Source organism: Oryzias latipes, chromosome 1 (assembly GCF_002234675.1).
Source record: "Oryzias latipes chromosome 1, ASM223467v1".
Classification (NCBI taxonomy): Eukaryota; Metazoa; Chordata; class Actinopteri; order Beloniformes; family Adrianichthyidae; genus Oryzias; species Oryzias latipes.
The window spans coordinates 14,624,985-14,647,035 of record NC_019859.2 but is presented as its reverse complement, the minus strand read 5'-3'; the positions used below and the strand labels follow the sequence as shown (position 1 = coordinate 14,647,035).

The following is a 22,051-nucleotide window of genomic DNA, read 5'->3' as shown; positions in this document are numbered from 1 at the left end:
AGTTTTTCTAAGTGTTGTTTCAAACCCTTAAGGAGAAACCAAGTTCTCCTTCTCTAATCTCAGTTAAGTCTTAAGATTAAGACACGTCTCTTTGGTTCTAATTCTTTCTTCTTTCTCAACATTTCTGGTCTCCAGCTAATTTCACAGACTGACTCCCACCTTTTTGCAATTTTGATGCTTTTTTTTTTGCAATTTTTATTTTTCAAACGTCAATATGTTTTGTTGCCTGGCCAGCTTTGCAACTTATACATTTTGGTCACAAACTTTGGAGAAAGCAGTTACTCCACCACCGCAGAAGCCAAGTGACTAAAGTGAGCAAACCCACAGGTTTCCTTTGAGAAGAAACCATCAGCACACTTACTCCTGGGGGAAGATCTTGGCGCATAGCTCAATTGCTGAAGCCTCTTGCCGATAACAGAGCATTTCCACCCATTCTCGACGGATCGAATGGAACCAGACCGCTTGGTGAAGAGTACAGCTTCACTCATGCAGTCACTGCCTTTGCTCAGAGTAAAGATTACATTTATTTTTGCAAGCATAACATCTTTGCCTCAATTTTTAATCCCATCTGAGGATCCATTCTCAGACTCATCACTTAAACACCTTTTCATACACAACACACACTTACGCCTACACAATGACACACTTAGCGTAATTATCATTTCAATATATTTTTTTGAAATCTTATTTCTAGTTTGCTAATTGAAAGCTCATGTCTATGTTTTCTTTTTTTTTCGGCCATCATGCCTGACATGGATTTTACCAACAAACCATGTCTCTTTAGATCTGTATCTCTTTCTCTTGCCTCTGCAGCATCTCCACATCTTCTACATATATCACTATCCTCTGCTATGATTTAACAACTGCCTATGAATTCTTATATTCAATAAATGTTCAAAAGGTGTCTTTGTTCAGATTTCGTTATTTCTTTTTCGTTATAAAGTCCCTTTCAAGGTACGAACGGCCTTTGGTTGAGACTGATAAATTGATTACTACCTAATTGATTATAGGTAACAGATGATAATTTTTGAGTTATAACTTTTCTGGTGACCCCAAGAATCTTTTTATTATACTCTCAGTTTAATAAAATGAAAAGTTTTTAACTAACTTTGGTGTAGAATATTTCTCCCTTTCATGCTACACTTACAATAAGAATATACAGTTGCACCTCTATTTCAAAACTGGTTTGCCTGTTTGGCCTGGTAAATGTACACACACTCATCATTGTTTTATGTCTGATACTGATTTGGGCCCAAGTAGGGGTGTGGCCTTTTGAATCCTCTGCTCTAGAAGAGATAGAATAAGTTTATTCCAGCAACTGTTAGGCCTGGTTGTTCCACCCACTTTGTCGTATAAGACCAAAACGATGAAAGTAAAAGCATCAAATTAGCTTAGAACCTTGTTGTCAACCCCCCCCCCCCCCACACACACACACACACACACACACACTCTCTAAATCTAAAACATCTTCCACAAGGATATACATTTTGCTAAAGCTATAGAGTGACTTTTATTTCCATGTCTCCACAGCCCAGTCCTATAAAATGAGAAAAGAAAAACTAACTTGGTTAGTCACAGACTCACTCATAAGTGTTTTTATTATTTTTAACAGACAGGCTCCCAAGTGTTCAACGGGCAGATACAGTTGCTCATTTTCTTAAGGTTTTGAAATGTAATTACATTTACTTATGATCGTTCTACACATTCAAGTGCGACTGTAGGAGTAAATCAAAATCTTGCTTTCTTTTTTTTTTTTTGCTCCTCAAATTTCCAAAAGCATTTTCACTTGTGCTGTACTTGGACTTAAAGCATGATAGTGAGGAATACTTAAGCGGCGGATGGGAGCACTTAGGTGAATCTGAGGTGGAGCTCCAAGCTCACAGAGCAGCCAGAGGGACAGGGAGAGTGCTTATTGCTTGGTATTATTACTGCATCGCAACTGCTGGCTTTGCCTCACTCACTTAGCGACGCTTGCACAAACACACACACCCACACACACACATCTGTACACTGATGCCCTAAGCCACTTTGATACAGACATGACACAATTGTCCTCTATTGAACAGCTGACTAATTGCCTGGTTATCTGACAGATTCCCTGTTGATGTAAATAAATTGTAAGGTCCATTGCTTAGCATGGCTCATTGAACCTTTATTTCCCCCTTAACATGAAGTTGGATTCCACATGTCAGAAAAGACTCTTTGTTTGACCTTTTCCAAAACTCTTTTCAATCTTCACACTTGCATCAGTATTTCTGCAAGATCTCTTGTGTTCTGAGGAGTACATGTGAGTCGTTTGTTCCTGTTATTTGTATAATTTAGACCTGATAGTGAATGAGTCAGAGTCCAAATGTGGACAAATGAATTACTACTGTGCTGATGCAGAACAAACAAACAACCTCTCAAACTTTTGAGAAACAAAATCCAGAACTTTTGCTTTGTTGACTGCTTTTAGCTTTTTTAGGTTTCTATGATCTGCTACATAAAATGGCGACGGTTCTAGCAGAGACATGAAAGCGGCTTCAGCAAAGACAAATGGCAGAAACATTTTGCAACAGGAAATTTCCATTCCATTTTTTAACCCTTCAACAATATCGATATTTCGTTTTCACCCCTTCATTTTATAGTATACAAGGTAGCATTTGAAGAAAAATTGAATCATATATTTAATAAAGTATGAAAACAATTGACTTTATATGAAAACTGGACTGAGTAACCCTCCCCCCCCGGTCTTCCAAACAGAAAGAAACTAAACATCCACAGACTCCTATTGAGAAAAAAAAAAACAGCTATTACGCAGCCATTATAATTCTCAGAATGACTATTCTTGCTCTAATACCAGTTGAGCAATCAAATGTCTAATATAATATCTGTAGTGTCTGCTGGCCCGCATGTGAAATGTTCAAAACGTTTGATTGACAGATTCTACCCAGTGATAGGGGTGTGGAGTTCCAACAAGCTCACTCTTGATTGGCGAGATTGGTATCAATAGAAAAATGCTGACCCGCTCTGACCAATCCTTGCTTACTTGCGTCATCTGGCTCCAACATGGCAGCACATATATCATAAAAAAAATGGTAACTGAACTGACATCATTTTGCTGAAGCTGCAAGTGAGCCATTTTCTATGGGTAACGCCTCATTCACTTGGTCCAGCTCTCATATACAGTCAATGATTAAAAACCCATCTATGTCTATTTTTAACATAATCCAGCTCATGAACTCATTAATATTTAAGCGGGACTGCATGTTCTGCCTTACCCTTTCAAACCATGACTCTGGGTCATACAGATAGGTGAAATGAGGTGTTCTGGTCTGCAGGGGAAACATCTCCTTCTGGAATATGATACAGTCATGCCACATATGCAATGCCTGCATGTAGCAGAAATGCATGACACCCATTTGCAAAGGTAAACATAGACACAACAATGGGAGTACTGTGACCCCCCCCCCCCCCCACTCACTCTTCAAGCATCTCCCATGGTTTTGCATAATCGTATGTTATTCTTTGAAAATGGATGTATTTTTGGGCCCAGAAAAGCATGTACAAAAACTGAATCTATACTGAAAAATAAACATGTATTGAATGGTAATCCAACATAGCTATTAGTGCAGATGCTGCAGTAAATGCCCCTTTATGGAAATCTGCCTTTGGGACTATAGGAAAGGTGGACATTCTATCAGAATGGAAACAGTATTTTGTTAACATGCAGAGTCTGTACAACACCATGTTTAACGAAAAAGGATTAGTTTTCGTGTTTTTTGGTCTTTTATCATCTCCAATGACCATTTTTTAACAAATAAATGATCATTTTCAACAATTAAATCCAGACACAATTTTCTAACATTGCAGATGTTTCCCTTTGTTCCGATAACACCACCATTGTGTGCTTCAAAATATATTAATTTGGGTTAGTTCTTGTTTTTCCTAAGTCATTTAATTACACAGCAGTCACGTTTGTTTCCCTGCTGTCAGCAGGCAGCAACAGCTTTGCTCCTGTTTGAAAATCAAAAGCAGCAAAGGCACTCGTTGTGACAGGTACACACACACGTCTGGCTGTTTTAACTCTAACACTGTGTCTATTTTGCAGCACTTATAAAAAATAAATGACATTTGTTAAGGTTTTGCTTTGTTTTTTTTTCTCTTTTTGCATCTGAAAGCTAAAATTTAAAGTTCACAAAAAAGCATGCATTAAAAAAAAAGTCTTTGTTTTTCCCCCAATGTTTTTTTCAGAATGTAAAGGTCTTATTTCGTATGTTAAGAGGTAAAGCTCCCAACAGTACACCAAAAAAAAGACACAAAAAGGAGGGTTTGTTTCTATGGATTATGAAGGCCAAGCCATTTCCGTTTAAAAAAAAACACAGCAATGCAGCGAAGTTTGCAATTAGATCTAAACAAGCCGGCAAAAACCCAACAAGTTGGAGAGAAAACCAAGCAGCAAATCAACGACCCAAAAAACAACTACCAGACATCCACCGCAGTGGTGGAGAATGCAGGATTTGGGCTTACACACTTTGGGATTCACAAAAGTTTTCTCAAGTCAAATATGACAGCCAGCATTTGCACAAAAAGATGACGCAAGAGAACAATCATTCATAGCACCACAACAATTTTTACAAAAAAAACAGTTGAAAATGCTTCTTTCTCTGAAACTCTGAGCGTCAGTTCAAACTAAAATGCTCTTGTTTGTCAGAGTCTGATACCATGGAGACAGACATCCTCACAATTTTATTAAATACTTAAAAAAAATAAGTCATGCCTAACAAAATAAGTGACACATAATTTTTTTTTTACTTAACAGTTTCAAAACTCTCTAGGTTGAGTAGAAATGGTCCATTATATCTAGATCAAGTGTCTCCTGATAAAAATAGATTTTCATCTAATGCTAGTTTAAAATCAATGCCAATGGCCACCATAGCTCCTCTGGAAGCAGGGCTTTACTAATGCATTTTATATTGATTTTTGGTATTGTTACATGTTCATAACAATGTCCTCTGGTGCTGTAATACACTTTAACTTAAAAGCAACTATAGCAGATATTGACACAAGTGTCAGAGGTAAAATTAAATCTACAAAAAGCAGAACAGTTATTTTTAATTGAAATTTGAACATTTCCCAAAGCGCTTACTACCTGTCTAGAAGATTTTGGTTTAAGTTTGTAATTTTCTCTTTGAATATGCGATGACATAATCTTAACAAAGAACCTACAACATGCAGGAAGTCAATAAAAAGATCAAAAGATTAACTTTGATACGGATAAGTGACATCCTCACATCCTGTCAGCATTGAATGTCTAAAATGAAGTGTGGAGATGTTTTATACAGAGCCATTCCACAGACAGGAACAAAACAAGACTTATCTGCCAAATGTTGTGTAGTATTATTGGGTTGGGTTGATAAAATCAATTAATGGATCTAAACGGATCCAAGCTAGTAAATCAATAATTGATCCATAAAAGTAGAGATCGATCTTTTGTTCCTTTCCTTTTCCGGTGACCCAACGCATAACAGCAGTAACGCCAAACTGCACTAGCTCAGGGGTCGGCAACCCATGGCTCCGGAGCCACATGTGGCTCTTTCATCCTTTTGTTGTGGCTCCCTGTGACTTTGAAAAAAAATGAGTATTTTATAATAATTAAATTTTATTTTAGTTTGTTCATCTGCTGGCTCCGTACGAAGCGCCTACCACGTCAAAACCAGCTTCCTAAATGAGCTCGTATTTATCGGGTGAGAACTGCAGAGCTGATAGCAGGAGGACACACGCGGTCCGGAGTGATCTTCTGCCGGGAACTTGACGTGCCGCGGGGCAGATAGCAACTCGCTGATGACAGAGAGTTTGCGCCAGTGTTGCCAGATAGAGTCACAGTTTTCCAGCCCAAAAGTCATCTGAAAACCGCCAGACCCAGCCAAAAATCGCCCAACATATCTTTTGTTGATGTTTTTTTCCGCAATGGACTGATTTAGCAAAATAAAAGATTTTTCTAAATAAAAGATAGTTCAGACTAATAATAAAATGTGTACAATATTGAATATTTCTTCAGCGGGCCGCCTTCTTCCATTCATTTTCTTAACCCGCTCTATCCCCGCTATAACCTGCGTCCGGCTTTTTCATCCTTGTGCTGCGCTGGAGAGACCCGACTATCGTATTTTGCGCTCTCTGTGTAGGACACACTGAGGAGCGCGGGGGAAACAAATCTCAGCTGCAGAGAATATGAACAGGTGAACAGGTAGAGAGGAAAAGCAGGTAAAGAGGCGGAGGAGGGGCTTTGGCTTCAAACTCTGTCAGAGAGATTCAAACACGGGCGTCAGATTTAGACGCAGCTTGCTAGAACTCTTCAAAATAATAAACCTGATCTCCACATTCTCCGTGTCTACCATGCAATGATAAACACATCGCTCCATGCAGCGATCAGACCAAAGCTTCAGCTGGTGGCTCCTCCCAACGCGACCGCGGTATCATCCTTTTAAGAACACAATGTGCATTTGCAGTGATGTATGTTTCAGAGGATGTCCGATTGGCCATTCTACATGTCAATCAAGTCCCGTACTTCTCAGTGAGGATTTTGATTGGCTGGTGGATTTTTAAGAAGTACTTTTTTTATTTTTCTGGCCCGCGATCTTCACTCATGTCCTTGAAGATCGACGTAATGAGCACCCTTGATATAATATTATAATATATACATGCATAATATTTTTAAATGATGCTAAAACGGGTTGTGGCTCCGGGTGCTTTCTTTTCATTAGGGGATGTCCCAAACGGCTTTTTGAGTAAAAAAGGTTGCCGACCCCTGCACTAGGTTAATGCTAACGTATAATGGAATTTCCCATATGACGACCAATGCTATCACTCCTTCAACCTAAACGTACATTTCTGACTAGATTTAGGTGGTTGAGCAGGTCGGCTAATAACAGAAGGGTTCGATCCCCTCTCACAGGAGGCAAAGAGGGTCAGGGGGACCTCCCTGCCTCCCTACCAGTGTGGCTCCACTGGTATGTGTATACGTATAAGTAACCATCTCTGGTCTTTCAGTTTTTTGCTCAAATCTTCTGGAAAGAAGTGTAATGCTACAGTGCAAGTTCCATCTAGTGGCCAAACTGAAACGCCTGTTGAGGAGTCCCTGCATGCAGCTTGGCTGTTAAACAATCAGTGTAGTTTGTGTAATTTCCTCTGGGCGTCCTACGGGCACACACCGTACATTCAGCATTTGGTGTGCAGTCAGTAAGGAGTCAGTACTCTTACCCAACTAATGGCTAGAGTGTGGCATCAGGGCACCGTGTGAAAGCATCAACTGTATGCAGGAGTGAAAGTAGATTCCTGCTTATGCTGGTACAAAGAGAAATTATGTCGAAGTAAATCTTTTTAATAGCAGTAATGCAGATAAATGCAGTTGAGAATAAATCTTTACTATGAATAAAAAATATAGACAGGGCATTGTGGGGGAAAAAAACAACCTTTTATTGATTATTGTACTAAGGAACTTGATGAATGCAGGAAATGTAGAATCTGGAACTGATCTGAACCAGATCGATCTACCAATCACAACAGTGTTCAGAAACTGTATGAATCATTTAGGAAGTGAGAGAATTAGTCAATACCTTGAAAGGAGAGAGGGATGTAAATCACATGACATTGAAATGATAAGAGACGAAAAACCAGAAAGAAAACATATATGATGAGATGACGTTCTGCCTGGTTCACAGCTTTAGTGGTATCACCCTGCAGCTGCTTTTGAATGAAAGTTAAAGCAGCAAAGACTGGCCACCCAGCAGATCTCCTCGCAAGTGCTTACCAGCATAAGATTCGGAGGCAGTTTGCCGTACCGGCTTACTTTACTTTGAGATAACATACGCACGACAATCCCATTTTCATTACCTTTAAGGTAGCCTTAAGGGAGCTGCAAGACACACCTGCACTCCCTTTTACATCCCATCTATGACCCTCCATGGGCCTGGACAACCCAAAAACCTGCAACACCTGAACGGTGCATGTGACAAAGGCCTCAAGTCTTTGCATTCTTATGGGCTTTGAAGCCAGAACTCATAAGTGTGCAAGCAAGTGACAGATCGATGCAAAGCCAAAGAGTCGAGCTGACAAAAAATAAGTTCTGAGTGGAGTTCAGATGGGATGAAATACCAGGATTCGTAATGTAATGGAAGGTAGGAATCTGGTATTTGTAATGGATTTGGGAGTTGATGCTCCAGCTTGAGCGGCTGATTGAAAAGGAACAAGAGATAAGGGAAGAAAAAAAAGGACATTTCTGGAGTGAAATGGGGTAAAGTTCCCCGAGGGCTTTTTCCACGTCAAGTCTGGTACCTAAATGGCTATAAATGAGCTCGCCGTCCTACCTTCTTTCCATGCTGAATTACCTTCTGCTTCACATGCGTTCATCAATAGTGCTGATGTGGAGTTATGGCGACAAGATTTGCCACTTAAGGGAGCTTCAAGAAAGCAGAAGAGCAACCTTTTGTCTTACTGTCAAAGTACGGGACTCCCACAGATTACCTGCAGTCAAGTTTAAATGCAAAACTCCTGTTTTTATTTGGAAGCAACACGAGGAAGTAGTCAGCATTCTGCTATTAGTGATGCACTTCTGTTTAGGTTTTTCAGGAGTAGGAAAACCTCTTTGGCTTTGAATTCTATTAATGCCAAGGCAAAAGAATGGCATGAATGCCTAAAAGTTAAACTCATTGGATAAAGAAAACACTTTTTGTCCCAGTTTATGTCAGAAAATAAAGCTTTGATGTTTGTGGAAATGTGGCAGAAGGCTTTGAATATTCAGTAAACACTGGTTTAGGAAATGACAATTAAAAATGGCAAGCCACCTGCTCTTTTCATTACAACAAACTGCTAATTCCAACACAAGTTCTTCAGGTGATTTGCCTCGTGACACATCCACTCCCACTCAAAGCCTTGTTAAACACTGATTGGCACTTGGCAGTCCACGAAGGAAGCAGCGAAAACACAAATACAGGTTTTTACTTTGGCTTCATCCTGTCTGTCGCACACAGAGATAAATGCCTCTACACAGAAACGCACAAGTGTTTACTACAAGGCGTTCGCACCACAAGATCCTGCTTTAATCTCTTCGTCTAAGCTCATTAATACACAACAGACAGTTTTGGAGAGACACAATTAGACTTTGAAACTTTGTTGTGCAGCACAATATGCTCTAGAGAGCAGGCCAGAGTGGCACTGGGAGAAAAGTGCCAGAGCTGCCTAAAGCCGTCTGTCCGAATAAAAGCATAGTTGGCTCTGCAGCTACAAAAACTCACCGTCGCTCTGCACTATTGACTTGTTCTTCTGAAGTCATTTCTTGTCACAAGATGGTGGAAAAATTAAGTTTTCTCTTCTAGTAAAATGAATTTTTCTGTTAACGTCCACAAGGATAACTGTTCACAAAATAGTTTTGATCCCTGCCTCCATGCTTAGTGGATCAAATCAATTAGCTGATCAATTAACCTGTTAAAGTTCCACTCCAACCAATTTTTTGATCAAATGTAACAGCGTTCCCAGTGGTCTTTTAAATATGATTATGCAAAAAAAAAAAAACAAATAACATAAACTATTGTTTCCTAGAGCATAATTGCTGGAGAGCGGCAGTAGTTCATTAGAAATTCACCTCTACATTGTGGGCAGAACTGTTTAGAGTAAGCCTGTCCTCATTTCCCATCATCCATCTGTTTACCCCTCACACCCCTCACAAAAATGGCGACATTGGAGCTATCCAGTTGTACAGCTTGGAGTCTGACGCCAGCTCAGATGAGGAAAACAAAGATGTACATGGACCTAGTTGTCTGAGTGGAGCAGGGAGCTTGTGGCCTGGCAATTAGAACACCTACGTCACTGCTACAGACTTGTTTCAACACCATTTATTGTCTACATCTGATTCACAACAATTTGAATAAAGAAATATTCGAAAACTAAACTATATTCATTGGAGTGGGTTTATAGCATTCGAGTTTTAGCTCCGCCATTGATGTTCTTTGACTTACTTTTCAACTTTTTACACAATTTTCATAATTCAGACAGATTTGGAAGCAAGAAAAAGCCGCTTTGCAATGATATGCTGCACTTTATGGAAGTAAAAAAGGGAAATTGCATTAACAGTCAGGTAGTTTGAAGAGCGTCTATTATCTGGTGTTGCCACTGACATCTTTGGTACTTACTTAGCTTCAGTTTCCTAGACAAGCCACTAAAATGCATACTATAAAAAAAATGCAAAATATACCTTATTCTGGTTTTTTTTTTATCTCAAGAGAAACTATGTGCATTTAAAGAAAATGTACTTTTAAATAAATCCAAATGAGGTTCTGACAATGAAAAAAGGAATAAATAATCTGAACAAAAAAAACTCAAAAATGGACATCACAAGTTCAAATATTAATAGGATGACTTACCAATAAATGTACTTTATTTTAAAAGTTTAATGTACTTTATAAAAAGGAAAAAAGGAACTGAAAAAAACATTTCATTAGTGACATTCTTCAGGTTTATTTAAGCTCTAATACACAGTATCTACAGCCCAGCATGTGGTACTCAAAGCAGCAGTGATTGTATCAAGGGTCTGCAAGCTTCCAGGAGATGTGATTACAAACACACAAGGACGTCTCACTAAATCAGTGAATTTTGAGCCAAGATTTAGTCGCACTTCCCCTTCGATGCAGAAAACATGAAAAGAACATTACAGTACGCTTTATCTAAAGAGGGTTTTTGAGAGAAAAAAAGACTCACTTCATTAAGTGTACACACACCTACACAGCAGAAATGCATATTTCTACTAACTCCCATCTTCCCCTGGCACAAGCCTGATTGATTATATATTGAAAATGGTCTGTCAGAGTGTTTTAGAGAGGTACTCATCTGATAATAAATGCATCACATCGGTTGGAAGCTAATTATATTACAACTTAGTTCTGCTGTCTTGCTCTCTCAGTGTCTGCTCCACTGGGAAACAAACTCATGCAGCAACAAAGCTTCACCACTCCAGTTACCCTCATCAATACTCACAGCAATGATTTCCATTCGCTATGCCCACTTACTCTAACTCCAAATTTGCTCTTCTGCAGTTGCCATGACAGTCATGGATACTTTAAGACAGATAGAAAAACATGAAGAGGAAAAAAAAAAAATGGGAACGTCAGACCAATTTAACTGTGAAGCTACCTGGTCGGCAACGGCTCGAGCCAATTTGTCCATCCTGGATCCAGCCTCTGCGATCTTCTTAGCTGCGTTGATCACATCAGAGGAGTTCTTCAGGGGGCCTTTGCCTCTGTTAAAATTCAAGGAGTAAAATAGGGGGAGGAATGAGACGCGGTGGGAGGATTTGCAGAGGCAGTGAGCATGCAGAGCTTCCCTTTAAAGATTGAGCTCACCCCTGTGTTGTACAGGCTTAAATATAGAAGCTAATTTGTTTTTGCTGCTATCTCAAACACGTTGAAATCAACCAACAATAAAACACGTCACAGCTAAAGGATGGAGAAAATACAGTTTAAATAACAATACATCCCTGAGAGATGCTTGTGTTTGTGCCGGTGGTGAGCACATTTATTCGGAGGATAATGTAAAACTTGCAAGCGGCTAATGTTTAAGTGTTTGTTAAAGTGGCTAGGATCAGCATACATGAATATGCATGGTGTGCATAACTTATTTAGCCCATCGAGAGTTACTGGAGTCTGTGGAACGCTGTAATTTTGGAGCCAGTGCCTCACAGGCAGAAGGCCAACAACACTGATGCTATTCAGAAGTTTAGGCCGTGCAGCTGTGGAGCCAATCACAACATGAAACCCCTCACGACTCGTGCAGAAGAACCCAGTCCGGAATAGAAGTCACACAAAACTGGTAACTCTCAGGATTGACATTTCTTATCATGTGTTGCGTTTACCTGGTGAAGTCTGTCATCTCCATCATGATCATGCACATCTGCTTAGCTAGCACGATGATGTCGTTGCCATTGTCATCCCACTTGGCGACCTCCGCATCCAGCTTGCACTTCTCCTGTCTGAAACTCTCGACCTGCTCTGCGATTTTGGCCTTCTCCTCCTGTGGAAGCTGAGCCATGATGGCCTGGAGGCAGTGCAGGAAACACAGAGGGGCAGGAAAGTGCAAGCTTTAGCAGAAATTGTCAAAACGAGGGGTATAGATACAGTTAGAAGAGGTGATAAAGAAGAACAGTGAAGAATAATAGGTTCCTGATAAAAGAGGTGATCAAGCATAGTGATAGTTGAAAGCAAAAAAAAAGGATAAAGAGGCACCATTTGTTACTTTCATTTAGTTTATTATACATTTTGACAGCTCTGAGTACCAACACCTTTAGTGTTGTAGTCTGTCCATTACTGCCTGTCTGAAAAGCTTTAAAATAAGTTCCTATGTTGTTTGCATTTTAAAAACAGACCTTTACAAACCTCCTGACATCTTACATTGCTAGAAAGCAAATGATTTTTTTTTTCTCTCTCAATCTCTGAGAACACATTTGCTCTCTCAGCAGCCTTTGAGGGCAGGTCCTAAATGGCATAAATCTTGTGGCAAGGTCACAGGAGCAGTTAGGACCCAGTATTATTTGGGAGATAAATGTATAATTACCTCGCTTCTTAGACCAGAGAATGAATAATGCATTTGTTCAACATTGTGTCAGCGAGGCAAAGTGGAAAAAGGAGTAACCTGGTTTCCATTAGGTCGATTCTATTGACTTCAGCAGAAGAGAGAAAACTAATACAGTGAAAAAAAAAAATTTCCATAGTTTTTAACCTCATGTATTATTGATTGTCCTCCAAGAACTGCTAATCTCTTAATGTAATAATCACGGTAGTCGTCCTTCACCATTTTCCTCTTGCGGGAAGGCTGGTGTTTGGGGTGAGCTGCGCGAGAGGTTCGTCACTTTGCTTGTGTCCTCTGGTGAATGTGTCAGGAGGAAAATGAAAGCAGGAAATATAGATGGCTCCTTAGCTGACATACTTTGAAATAAAATAAGAAAAAAAAACATACAAGGAAGGGAGCAGGTCCACCGGAAAAGGGCAAACGGAACGATTATTTTAAAAAAACGTCCTGTTGCGCTGTTGTACTATTGCTACAATACAATAGACAGCTTGTCGGTGGACCAGCTTCTCTCAGTCACAGTTATTTGTTCGCAAACCCAACTATCATCAAAAAAGCAAATTAGCCCTGCCCAAGTCCCAAGACAGCTGATGGCAAAACCCTCACACGCAAAAAAATAGAGTCAATTCCTTCAAACTGCTCACATTTGAAACATCTATTCTTCAATTGCACAATGGAGGTTACATGATCATTCTGATCATCATGTTCATTCTGTACAGGTCCTGCATCTCCCTCTTTCTCATTCACAAGATGACTTAAGCAAATGTGGTTTTGAATCTGCCTAACCACTCCGGATTTTTTGTGTCTTCGTCTAATTTTGGGGCACTCCATATAATCAACAACATGAAAGTCACCAGAAAAAAAGAAAAAAAAAAACATTTTACATATAATCACATTGTGCATGTGGAATACAAATAAACGAATAAATACATATTTTAAGAGGAATAAAAGTGAAAAACAATATTAAGAAGGGGTGAAGTTTATTCATAACTATGTGTACTCATCACACATCTTTTTTTTTTACCTTTACTGCATGTATAGCACTGATTTTAATGACGGGCTGCTTTAAACTGCACCTGAGCTGTGAAAAAAATCAAAAATCAAAAGGTATTTAAAATGCAGAGACTTTTAGGCCACTTGGCCTCTCAGTGGGATGTTTTAGGCTTCCTGAGACTTGGTTCGGTGATTACCAGCTCATAATCAGTGTGGCCCAAAAATATATTGTACAAATAATTCAAAAAATGATATAAAAAAACACAAAAAAAGAAAGGCTGTACTGTGATTGCTGCCTGATCGAGATCAAAGCTGGTGACTGTGCTATAACATTAGTCCAGAACTCTGACTTTAGGATTAGATATCATGAACATCCAGCCCTTTATTTTGCTGCAGACATATCAAATATTTAATGAATTGTGTGTGATTTTGTGTGTTTCTTTCTACAAAAGCAACAAAAAAGTTCCCTACATTCTTAGTGTGCTTGCCCGAACAGTTAAAGTCTTATGAAATTCAACAGTTAGCTCTGAAAACTCACTGTAAAAGAAAAAAAAAAGAGGGATCAAGGAAAACTTGAAGCTATAAAGTATGAGATTTTGTTAGCATACCAATTCACTCTGAAAATAGTGTTACAAAGGGGTAAGCGCCAGGAAAGAAGAAGGAGAGAAAGGGGCTCTGCACACTTAAAAAAAAATATAGCTGCAGAACAGGGGTAAACACATGAGCCAACAGGGGTGTCAGGGGAGCAGGATGGCTCTTGGTGAAGCACCCCCCACGCCCTGCATCCCACCTCCTCCTCCTCGGCAGCTCTCTAGAATTCACTTATCCCCAAATCCCTTCCCCTTCTTTACTGATAACAACAAGAGCGGGCCTTGGGAGCTTAACACAGTGGCAAATCCGTCCGAGGCAGTGCTCTGCCAATACACTATGCGACTCGGCTGCGTCTGCAGGGATTAGAGCACTTTCCTAGTTTCTCCGCCAAGTGCGGCGTCTTGAAATGACTTTAATTTGTTTCATTTGAAATAAACTGCCCAGACATTTACAGTTCAATTTTATGGATGGTCTATCAGCAGTTCTCCAATCAGTCTGTTCAAAAAATGTTTTGGAAGTGTGCGGCGTTTTGGCTGCCTGTTCCCCATCACGGAACTACAGTGGGTTTATGCTTGAATAGCAAGATGATAACATAAACTGCAGTGAGAAAAACCTAAGGAAAAACCAGGAGAAATAGAGTCGCTGAACTTGACCTGAATTTTTTCTCAGCACTAGGGACACAGAAAGACAGGGAGACTTAAACGGAGATCTCATGCCAGCGTCCCTGTGTGTGATGTCCACCTCCTGCACGGGCTTTGGGGGGATCACCACTGTAAACCTCTGCGTGCTTATGTCAGCTTCGAGGGAAAGGAAAAAAATGGATTATGTTTCCTCTTGTCTTGTCTTGACTAGAAACACATATCACCAATGTCAAGTTGGTATGACCGTGAGAGGACAGCAGGCTTTATCCTGAGATGACAGGCTGAGGCGCGGTGGGCAGATCACCAGTGGTTCACAGCTAGACCATCTTTTATGGATGTGCATGCCTTCTACTTGTTTTAAAGTTTAATCTCAGGGGGCATGACATTGTCCATGAGTGGAGGGGGGGGGGGGGGGAAAGGCCACATTTTACCATGTGAACTATTTAAAAAGGAATTTGTCAATCTGTCACAGTCGTGGTCATGGACACACTTTTTTTTTAAATCCCCGCTTTGTTACATATTTGTTGAAGACAGGGAAAAACAAATAAAAGACAAGCAATATGGATGGACAATGAATCTAGTGGAGCCTATTAGTGCGGTCTGGACAATATGAAGTGAAATTATTGCAGTGTTTCTAAGGGACATAACAAGACAAGTGAGTAAAAACATAAATAAAATAATATTTTTTTTTCTTCACTTCAGAAAGTTTAACGACATGAAGTTTCACACGCTGGATGCACTGCAATCTTCAGATACTGACACTGATGTAGGGATTGGAAGGTGTCAGGTCAGAGAAATTAAACTTTAGTTATAGAAGTGTATATGAATTGATGACTGCTCCGTTAAAAATAGAGCTAAATGAAAATAGATTGATGAATTAACAAGTGAATAGACTTATTTAAGTGTAATTTGATTTAAACAAGAGCAACCTTTCCTTGCGATTGTAATCATCATTATAGAGAAAAGTGACAATTTAAAGGTTAATAAGAGGTTAAAAGGGTCAAGTAAAATACAAATCCTTTCATGTATGTTGCAAATGTTTTTTTTTAAACAGGACATAAATGTGATTACAGAAACAAAGAAAAATGCAGACAAATGTACAGTTCTTGTTATTCAAAAAATAATAATTTGGACTCAGCAGTGGTTTATTCCCCCCCTTAATAACTAGAGTCTATGTTCCGCTTCACTATGAACATGCATGAAAATCAAGAGCATGCCTTATTAAAAAAATTAAAGTATAATGTTTACATGAAGACAAAATTATATTACTGAGAGAATCTTTTGTGAGAGTATGACAGTTCATAACTCCAAGAACTGTTGTGCCCACATGTGTGCTTTTATGGTTAAGGAGGTGTTGCCATTATTCCTAAAAAAAGGGGGGCTGTGGGGTGCAACCTTGTGCACCCCACAGCCTTGGGTCCTCAAATTGCTGAAGTTGCAACTGTCTTCGGTGAGAAAATCTACATGTACTTTTTAAATTTATGGACAAACCACTGCATAAAGTTAAGCTAACAAGCACCCAGTACTTTGCTAAGCTTACAACTTTACATGTAAAGTTTAAGGTTTCCTTCAACTTGGTTTTTCTTTTATTTGTATCACAAGCTGGAAAAAAAAACACAAAATAGGAAAAAAAAAAGAAGCAAAAACAACCTCATTGCTGCAGGTAATTATCATGGCAAAACAATGGAGGAGGACAACTTGGCAGAGCTGTTATTTATTCAATAACGCGATCCGTCAGATTACTCTGAACAGCAGCATGAAAAATTCACCTGCAGCTGCTGTTAATGTTACTGCAGTGGCTCACACTGAAAGCGATATGCATGTGAAACTAGGTCTAACCTAATCAAACTGCCACTGCAGAGAAGAAAAAAGCAGCAGTCGGGGGAGTCATTCAGACATGACACCAACACATCCGACTCCCACCAGATTAAAGGAAAGCAGTGCACGTCTGACACAGAAACTTTGCTAGCGTGCCAGATACATGCCAGATTCCACAAGATCAACTAACGAGATTTACTATGTTTGACAACCTAATATGACACAATGGATTACCTTTACCCAAGCACAACTGGAACATGTGCTAACATTTTCCTTTAACCCTATATGACGGTATCAGAGGTGCAAGTCGAAGGGGACATGCTGAGACTTCAAACTGTTCTCAAAAAGAGTTGCCCACTCAAAAGTCTGCAGTGCCAGGAAAACTAGTCAACAGTTTGGAACTGTAAAGCTCCTTTGTGTACAGGCGTTGGTGCATATTAGCTCAGATGGCCCTGCGATGCTACGCCCCAGGGGTTTTAGTAGGAGTTTGAACACAACACAACCTAAAGTACTTCACACCCCGAACCCCCACAGATATTCTGAAGCACCCCAAAGTCGGCGACCGCTGTGACTGACTAAGGCAGGTTTTCATCTGAAATGGCAAATAGTTAACACACAGAGGTAACACAAAATGACCATTTGACTGTACATTCAACATTGACTTTAAATCTTAGAAAATAAAAGCCTCATGCATACATGTACTTGTAAAGATCTGGTAATTTCAGATGAATTTTTAAATGTGATTTGAGAAATAGAATTATGTTGAATAATACATTCTGATTGCATGACAGCAGGAAGATAACTGAAAATAAAACAAATGGATACAAAAATCAAGGTCAGACCTGCAAAGGCTGTGTAACTCTTTAAGCTATGCTAGAATTCTTTTGACAAAAAAGAAAAAGATAGGAATACACTTTGCTGAGCTGGAGATGCTGGTCTACAGCTACTGTGTTTAAAGGACAACCCGCTCTTTACGCCAACAAATTAGCTGGATTGCTGAGTAAGTCTCCTCACACATTTCACTTAACATGATGTCGCTTCAACAAACTCCTTAACAATCAGCGACTGCCTTCAACAGATCTTTACATCTCTTCATTTTTACAAGAAAGAATAAAACAGTTCAGACATTTTATAGACAAAAAAAGTAAGACTTTAGAATGATTGCATTTATCCCTCACATATGTAACTGATTTTAATTGTGCTTGCTTCTTTGTGTAATTGTTGTTCTGCATTACCCTGATGTTTAGAGACAGAGTCTTAGGCAAGCCTGGACCACAGGGAGAGGCACTGAGCCAAGTTCTTTTCCTGCCATCCACAATCCATTCAACATGAAACACACAGCTAGAGCCTCGGTATAGCTGGAGGGGAGCAGGCAATGATACCCTCTTAATGTCCTTTAAGCTGGGCCCAAGTGAAAAATTGCTAATGTGCAATAAAGCCCGGACCCTGGTGATCACGAGTGAGGCCTTGGCTCCGCTCAATGCTGTGTTTTGGGGGCCGTCTGAGGAGAGTTTGATAATTACTTCTTTGTTTGTGATTGCAATTTTACACCTGCAATCCCAAAACAGTGTTTATTTCAAATAACACCACTTGTTAGGGTAATTTAAATGCTACGCAGGTTTAAATAGGCGGATAAAACCGATTTACATAGTGTGATGTTCAGAAAAACACTGTAGGCTGCTGGATGTCCACTTGGACAGATACATCTCATTTGCTCCGTTTGTTAAGGAGGCAAGTGTCTACTCACCCGAGCACTCTGTCCTGCAATAAGCTGGTCGTCCTCAGTCTGGACGCTGGTCCTGCTGCGAGTATCATAGTCTTCTTGTTCAAAGTCTGAGTCATCCTCCAACTCTTCTGGTGTCTGGAGGAAGCACAAAGGCAAAGCCGGTCCATCGGAGATCAAGAGATTGGAGGAAAAAAAGAAGAAGAAAGGATACAAGACATTTTGAAAATTGATGTCTGAAAGTGTTAGCTTTCTTTAACATCAAGATTGCGGAAATTGTCTATTCTTCTCATATAACCCCTCCTTTGTTCTTTTCTTCATACAAAACCTCAGCTGAAGTTTCAGCTCGAAACAAATGCAGCAAACAAACAGGAAGATGTTGTATTACCAAAAGAGCGGAGATGTCTGGAAAATTGTTGCTGACATGATTGTGACGTTCAAACACACACATAATATATATGTTTTAGGGAGAGTATAGGAAGAGATAGATGCAAAAAGGACCTCTCTTTTTCATTAAATAAATGCTATATATAAAAATAAACGCTATATAAATAAAGATGAGAATTAAAAAGCAGTCAGGTGGCAAAGCCTGATCAATTAAGTTGTATTGGTGAACAGCTATAGCAGGTGAGGCTTTAGGCTGTTATAATGTCAGTGTTGACTTACAACGTAATGTACTTTCAATGCTCACTTAAGGCATAACATCTGGCTAGTAAAGGAAAAAAAAGGATCAGAAATGTGTTTGAAGTAAGGCCCCTGTTTTGGCGGCTCTGTCATCTGTAAAAATGAGGTTGGGCTTGAGTCCTAGAGGGCCACTGTCCATTTTTTTTCCAACTACCTTGGGTCTTGTAGCCTCTTATTGGCAGAACAGACCTGATCCAGATAATCAGCAATAAGTAGAAGAGATTTCTAAAAAAGCAGCCGGACAGTGGCTCTCCAGGGCTAGAGTTTGACACCCATGATCTATAAGGCTCTCAGAGGAAAGCTGTTTCTGCTCTTTACTGAAACCGGCCGGTTGAGGTGGTTTAGGTGGCATCTGATGAGAATTGCCTTCCGGGCACAACCTGAGCCGGGTGTTTCAGATGTATGCCACTGCAAAGAGGCCCTGTGGCAGACCAGGAACTCACTGGGGAAATGAAATCTATCAGCCAGCTCTAAAACCCTTCAGTGTTTTTTCTTTTTCAGAAACGATTGGGGGGGATGTAGCTGAAATGAATGAGGTCTGGGAATTTCTGCTTTAGTTGCTCCCCAAACAACCCAGTCAGAAAGTTTATGAACTGTGAGAATAATTCTGGAACCAATTCCATTCATCACATTACAAGGGGTGTGTTGGATTTCAAATGCTATCCGACGGTGTTTTGGGACACAATCGCAAAATGTGGACCCTTGTGCCAATTCAGGGTAGTCCAAAGACCCCTGAAGTTTTAGAAGAGAGGAAAACCAGTCTGTTACTTTACCATGACAAATAAACTTTAGACAAATGAATTTGTCTGCCAAGCACTCGCTTCTCGATTGTGCTGCAAGCTGCATGTTCAGGCTAATTTGCAGGGACTTGTGCAGTTGAGTGTGAAGTATTCTTTTGCCCTGTAACATAATCTCATTTAGCTTTAAAGCACACGATTCATGGCAAAGCTGTGCAATTCTAAAAATGTGATCACTAATGAAATTGTTTTTGTATATTATTTTGAATAGCAATCAATTAATGATCCGAACTGTATGCCTGGCAAGGAACAGATTAAGACACAGAGCACAGATTATGAGTTTTGTAAATTATAATGATTATAATGTGAAGAATTAAAAGTTTATGTTTTACTCTCTGATTCCGAAAGATTCAGACAAGGCAACTAACAACTCTTGGTGGTAGGATGCAATGGAAATACACATCATAGCGCTTCAGTATATCATGTGTTGCTTTAATAGGTGGCACATCAATCCAATTGCATTAAGGCATTCTGCTGATCTGACCTTGTTAATAACTCTCCTTGGAAATCAAAAACCAAACTGAAATGCTCCACAGCAATTTGCAGTTGCGTCTTTGTCGAGCACGCTCGGCTTCCAAATCGTATTACAGACCAAATATTCCCACAGGAATAGACAGTCTCATCTCTTTGCAGATTAAATCCAGTTTACTTGATTGTAAACTGTTGTTGCATACATTACAGTATATACATAAGTGACAAATCCTTCTCCGGTACTGAAAATCCATCCATAAGATAGAAAATGAAGAGATAAGCTGACTTTATTCAGGTTAGATACTAGTAGTGTATTGTCAACCTAATTGTGAAGAACTTGATCTGTTATAGCCGCACTATTTGATCACATGTTTACAAGCTATATTGTAGCCCTGTGGGTCATCCCTGCTGCTTGTGCTTACATGTGCAAACGACCAAAGGATGCGAGTGTGGTCAGCAGAACAAGATAAATGGATGTTTAAGCCACAAAGGTCAGAGCAACTGTGCTCTTTCTTTTCTTCACAACATTATAGTTTGGGACTTTAAATTCACTGGGGTCCAGTATTACCCAAATATGACTAAAGCCACGCTCTCTCCTCCTCAAACACACACACAGACATCGAGGCAGTGTGAAACGCAGCCCCCTCACTCGTTTCAATGAGGTCACTGTTTGGCGCAGCAGAGGTGCTAAAGCAAAGGGACGGTTACCTTGGAGACTGTTTGCTTTAGTGCACAGGGTGATTCTGCTGCTTAGCGAGCAATCATTGCAGCAAAGATTTAAACAGTTTGTTGCTAAAACAATCGGACAAAAACTATGCAGCCCTATTCAAGGGGGGGGTTAGCAATCTGACAAACCTCTGAAGTCAGATGTAATTGGATCTTAGTTAATATTTGAGTGTTTCATGGAAAAATGTTACAATGATTCCATCTTTTTATCCAGAAACGGTCTTAATCTAGATTAAACAAGCCAAATGAAGGTAATTTTTTGCACTTAGGAAATAGTTGAACATATCAATCATGTGTTTTAATCATTAGTCAATGTGGAAACTCTGCTGGACTAGCTTCTGTTGAAAACTTGTTACCTGCATGTCTACATGTGTGTAAAACAGCAGCCACAGCTTCTCTGTTTTGGAGGAATTTTATCAGAATTTCACACTCTTCTCAAGATATGCCTCAAATTTCAAACACGGTGGAAAATTGGCTTCTTAATCCACTGACTTCTCATGAGATCTACACAGTGAACATTTCTAAAGGAGCCATTACTCGGTTTAAGTGGTAGAAAAATTACACAGACATAGAAGGAGGAAAAAAAAACGAAATCACACGTGGCACCGACATTTTTGTGATGGAGTTTGACGACAGAGAAAAGCACAGATCTTCCAAAGTTGTTTCCTCAAAAAGTAATTGAACTTGGATGGGATTATGAAGCCAGCTGGTCCCGGGCAGTTCAAAGCTGCCTGTTTTACATTATTTACCAACAACAAATTATTTTCCATAATTAGATTTTTTCCAGAGCTGCACCGGGAAAGCTTCCAGCCTGCATAAACTTGAATAAATGAATTATAGGTTGAAAAGAGGAAAGATAGTTTGCGTGAAACATTTAAAAATTCTAAAATTGGTGTGTGCGTGTGTGTGAAGCAGCTTGGCTGTCTGTATCTGGTTTGTTGTGAAGTATTTTTATCATGACACGCCCCACAAAGTTCGGCAAGACCCTTTTACTGATTTCATTTGTCATTATGGTG

General features: G+C 39.7%; 1 protein-coding gene across 2 annotated transcripts in view; it reads right to left on the bottom strand.

Annotated features, from left to right (window-relative positions):
• Positions 1-22,051, bottom strand: part of ctnna2 (catenin alpha 2) — a 281,743-nt gene that overhangs the window by 5,796 nt on the left and 253,896 nt on the right. For both annotated transcript variants that reach the window (XM_023956970.1, XM_023956972.1), the window contains exons 14-16: positions 18,382-18,495; positions 11,882-12,063; positions 11,164-11,269 (exon numbers count right to left, since the gene is read on the bottom strand). In XM_023956970.1, the coding sequence (XP_023812738.1) occupies positions 11,164-11,269; positions 11,882-12,063; positions 18,382-18,495 (402 nt within the window). The remainder of the gene's footprint in view (positions 1-11,163; positions 11,270-11,881; positions 12,064-18,381; positions 18,496-22,051) is intronic.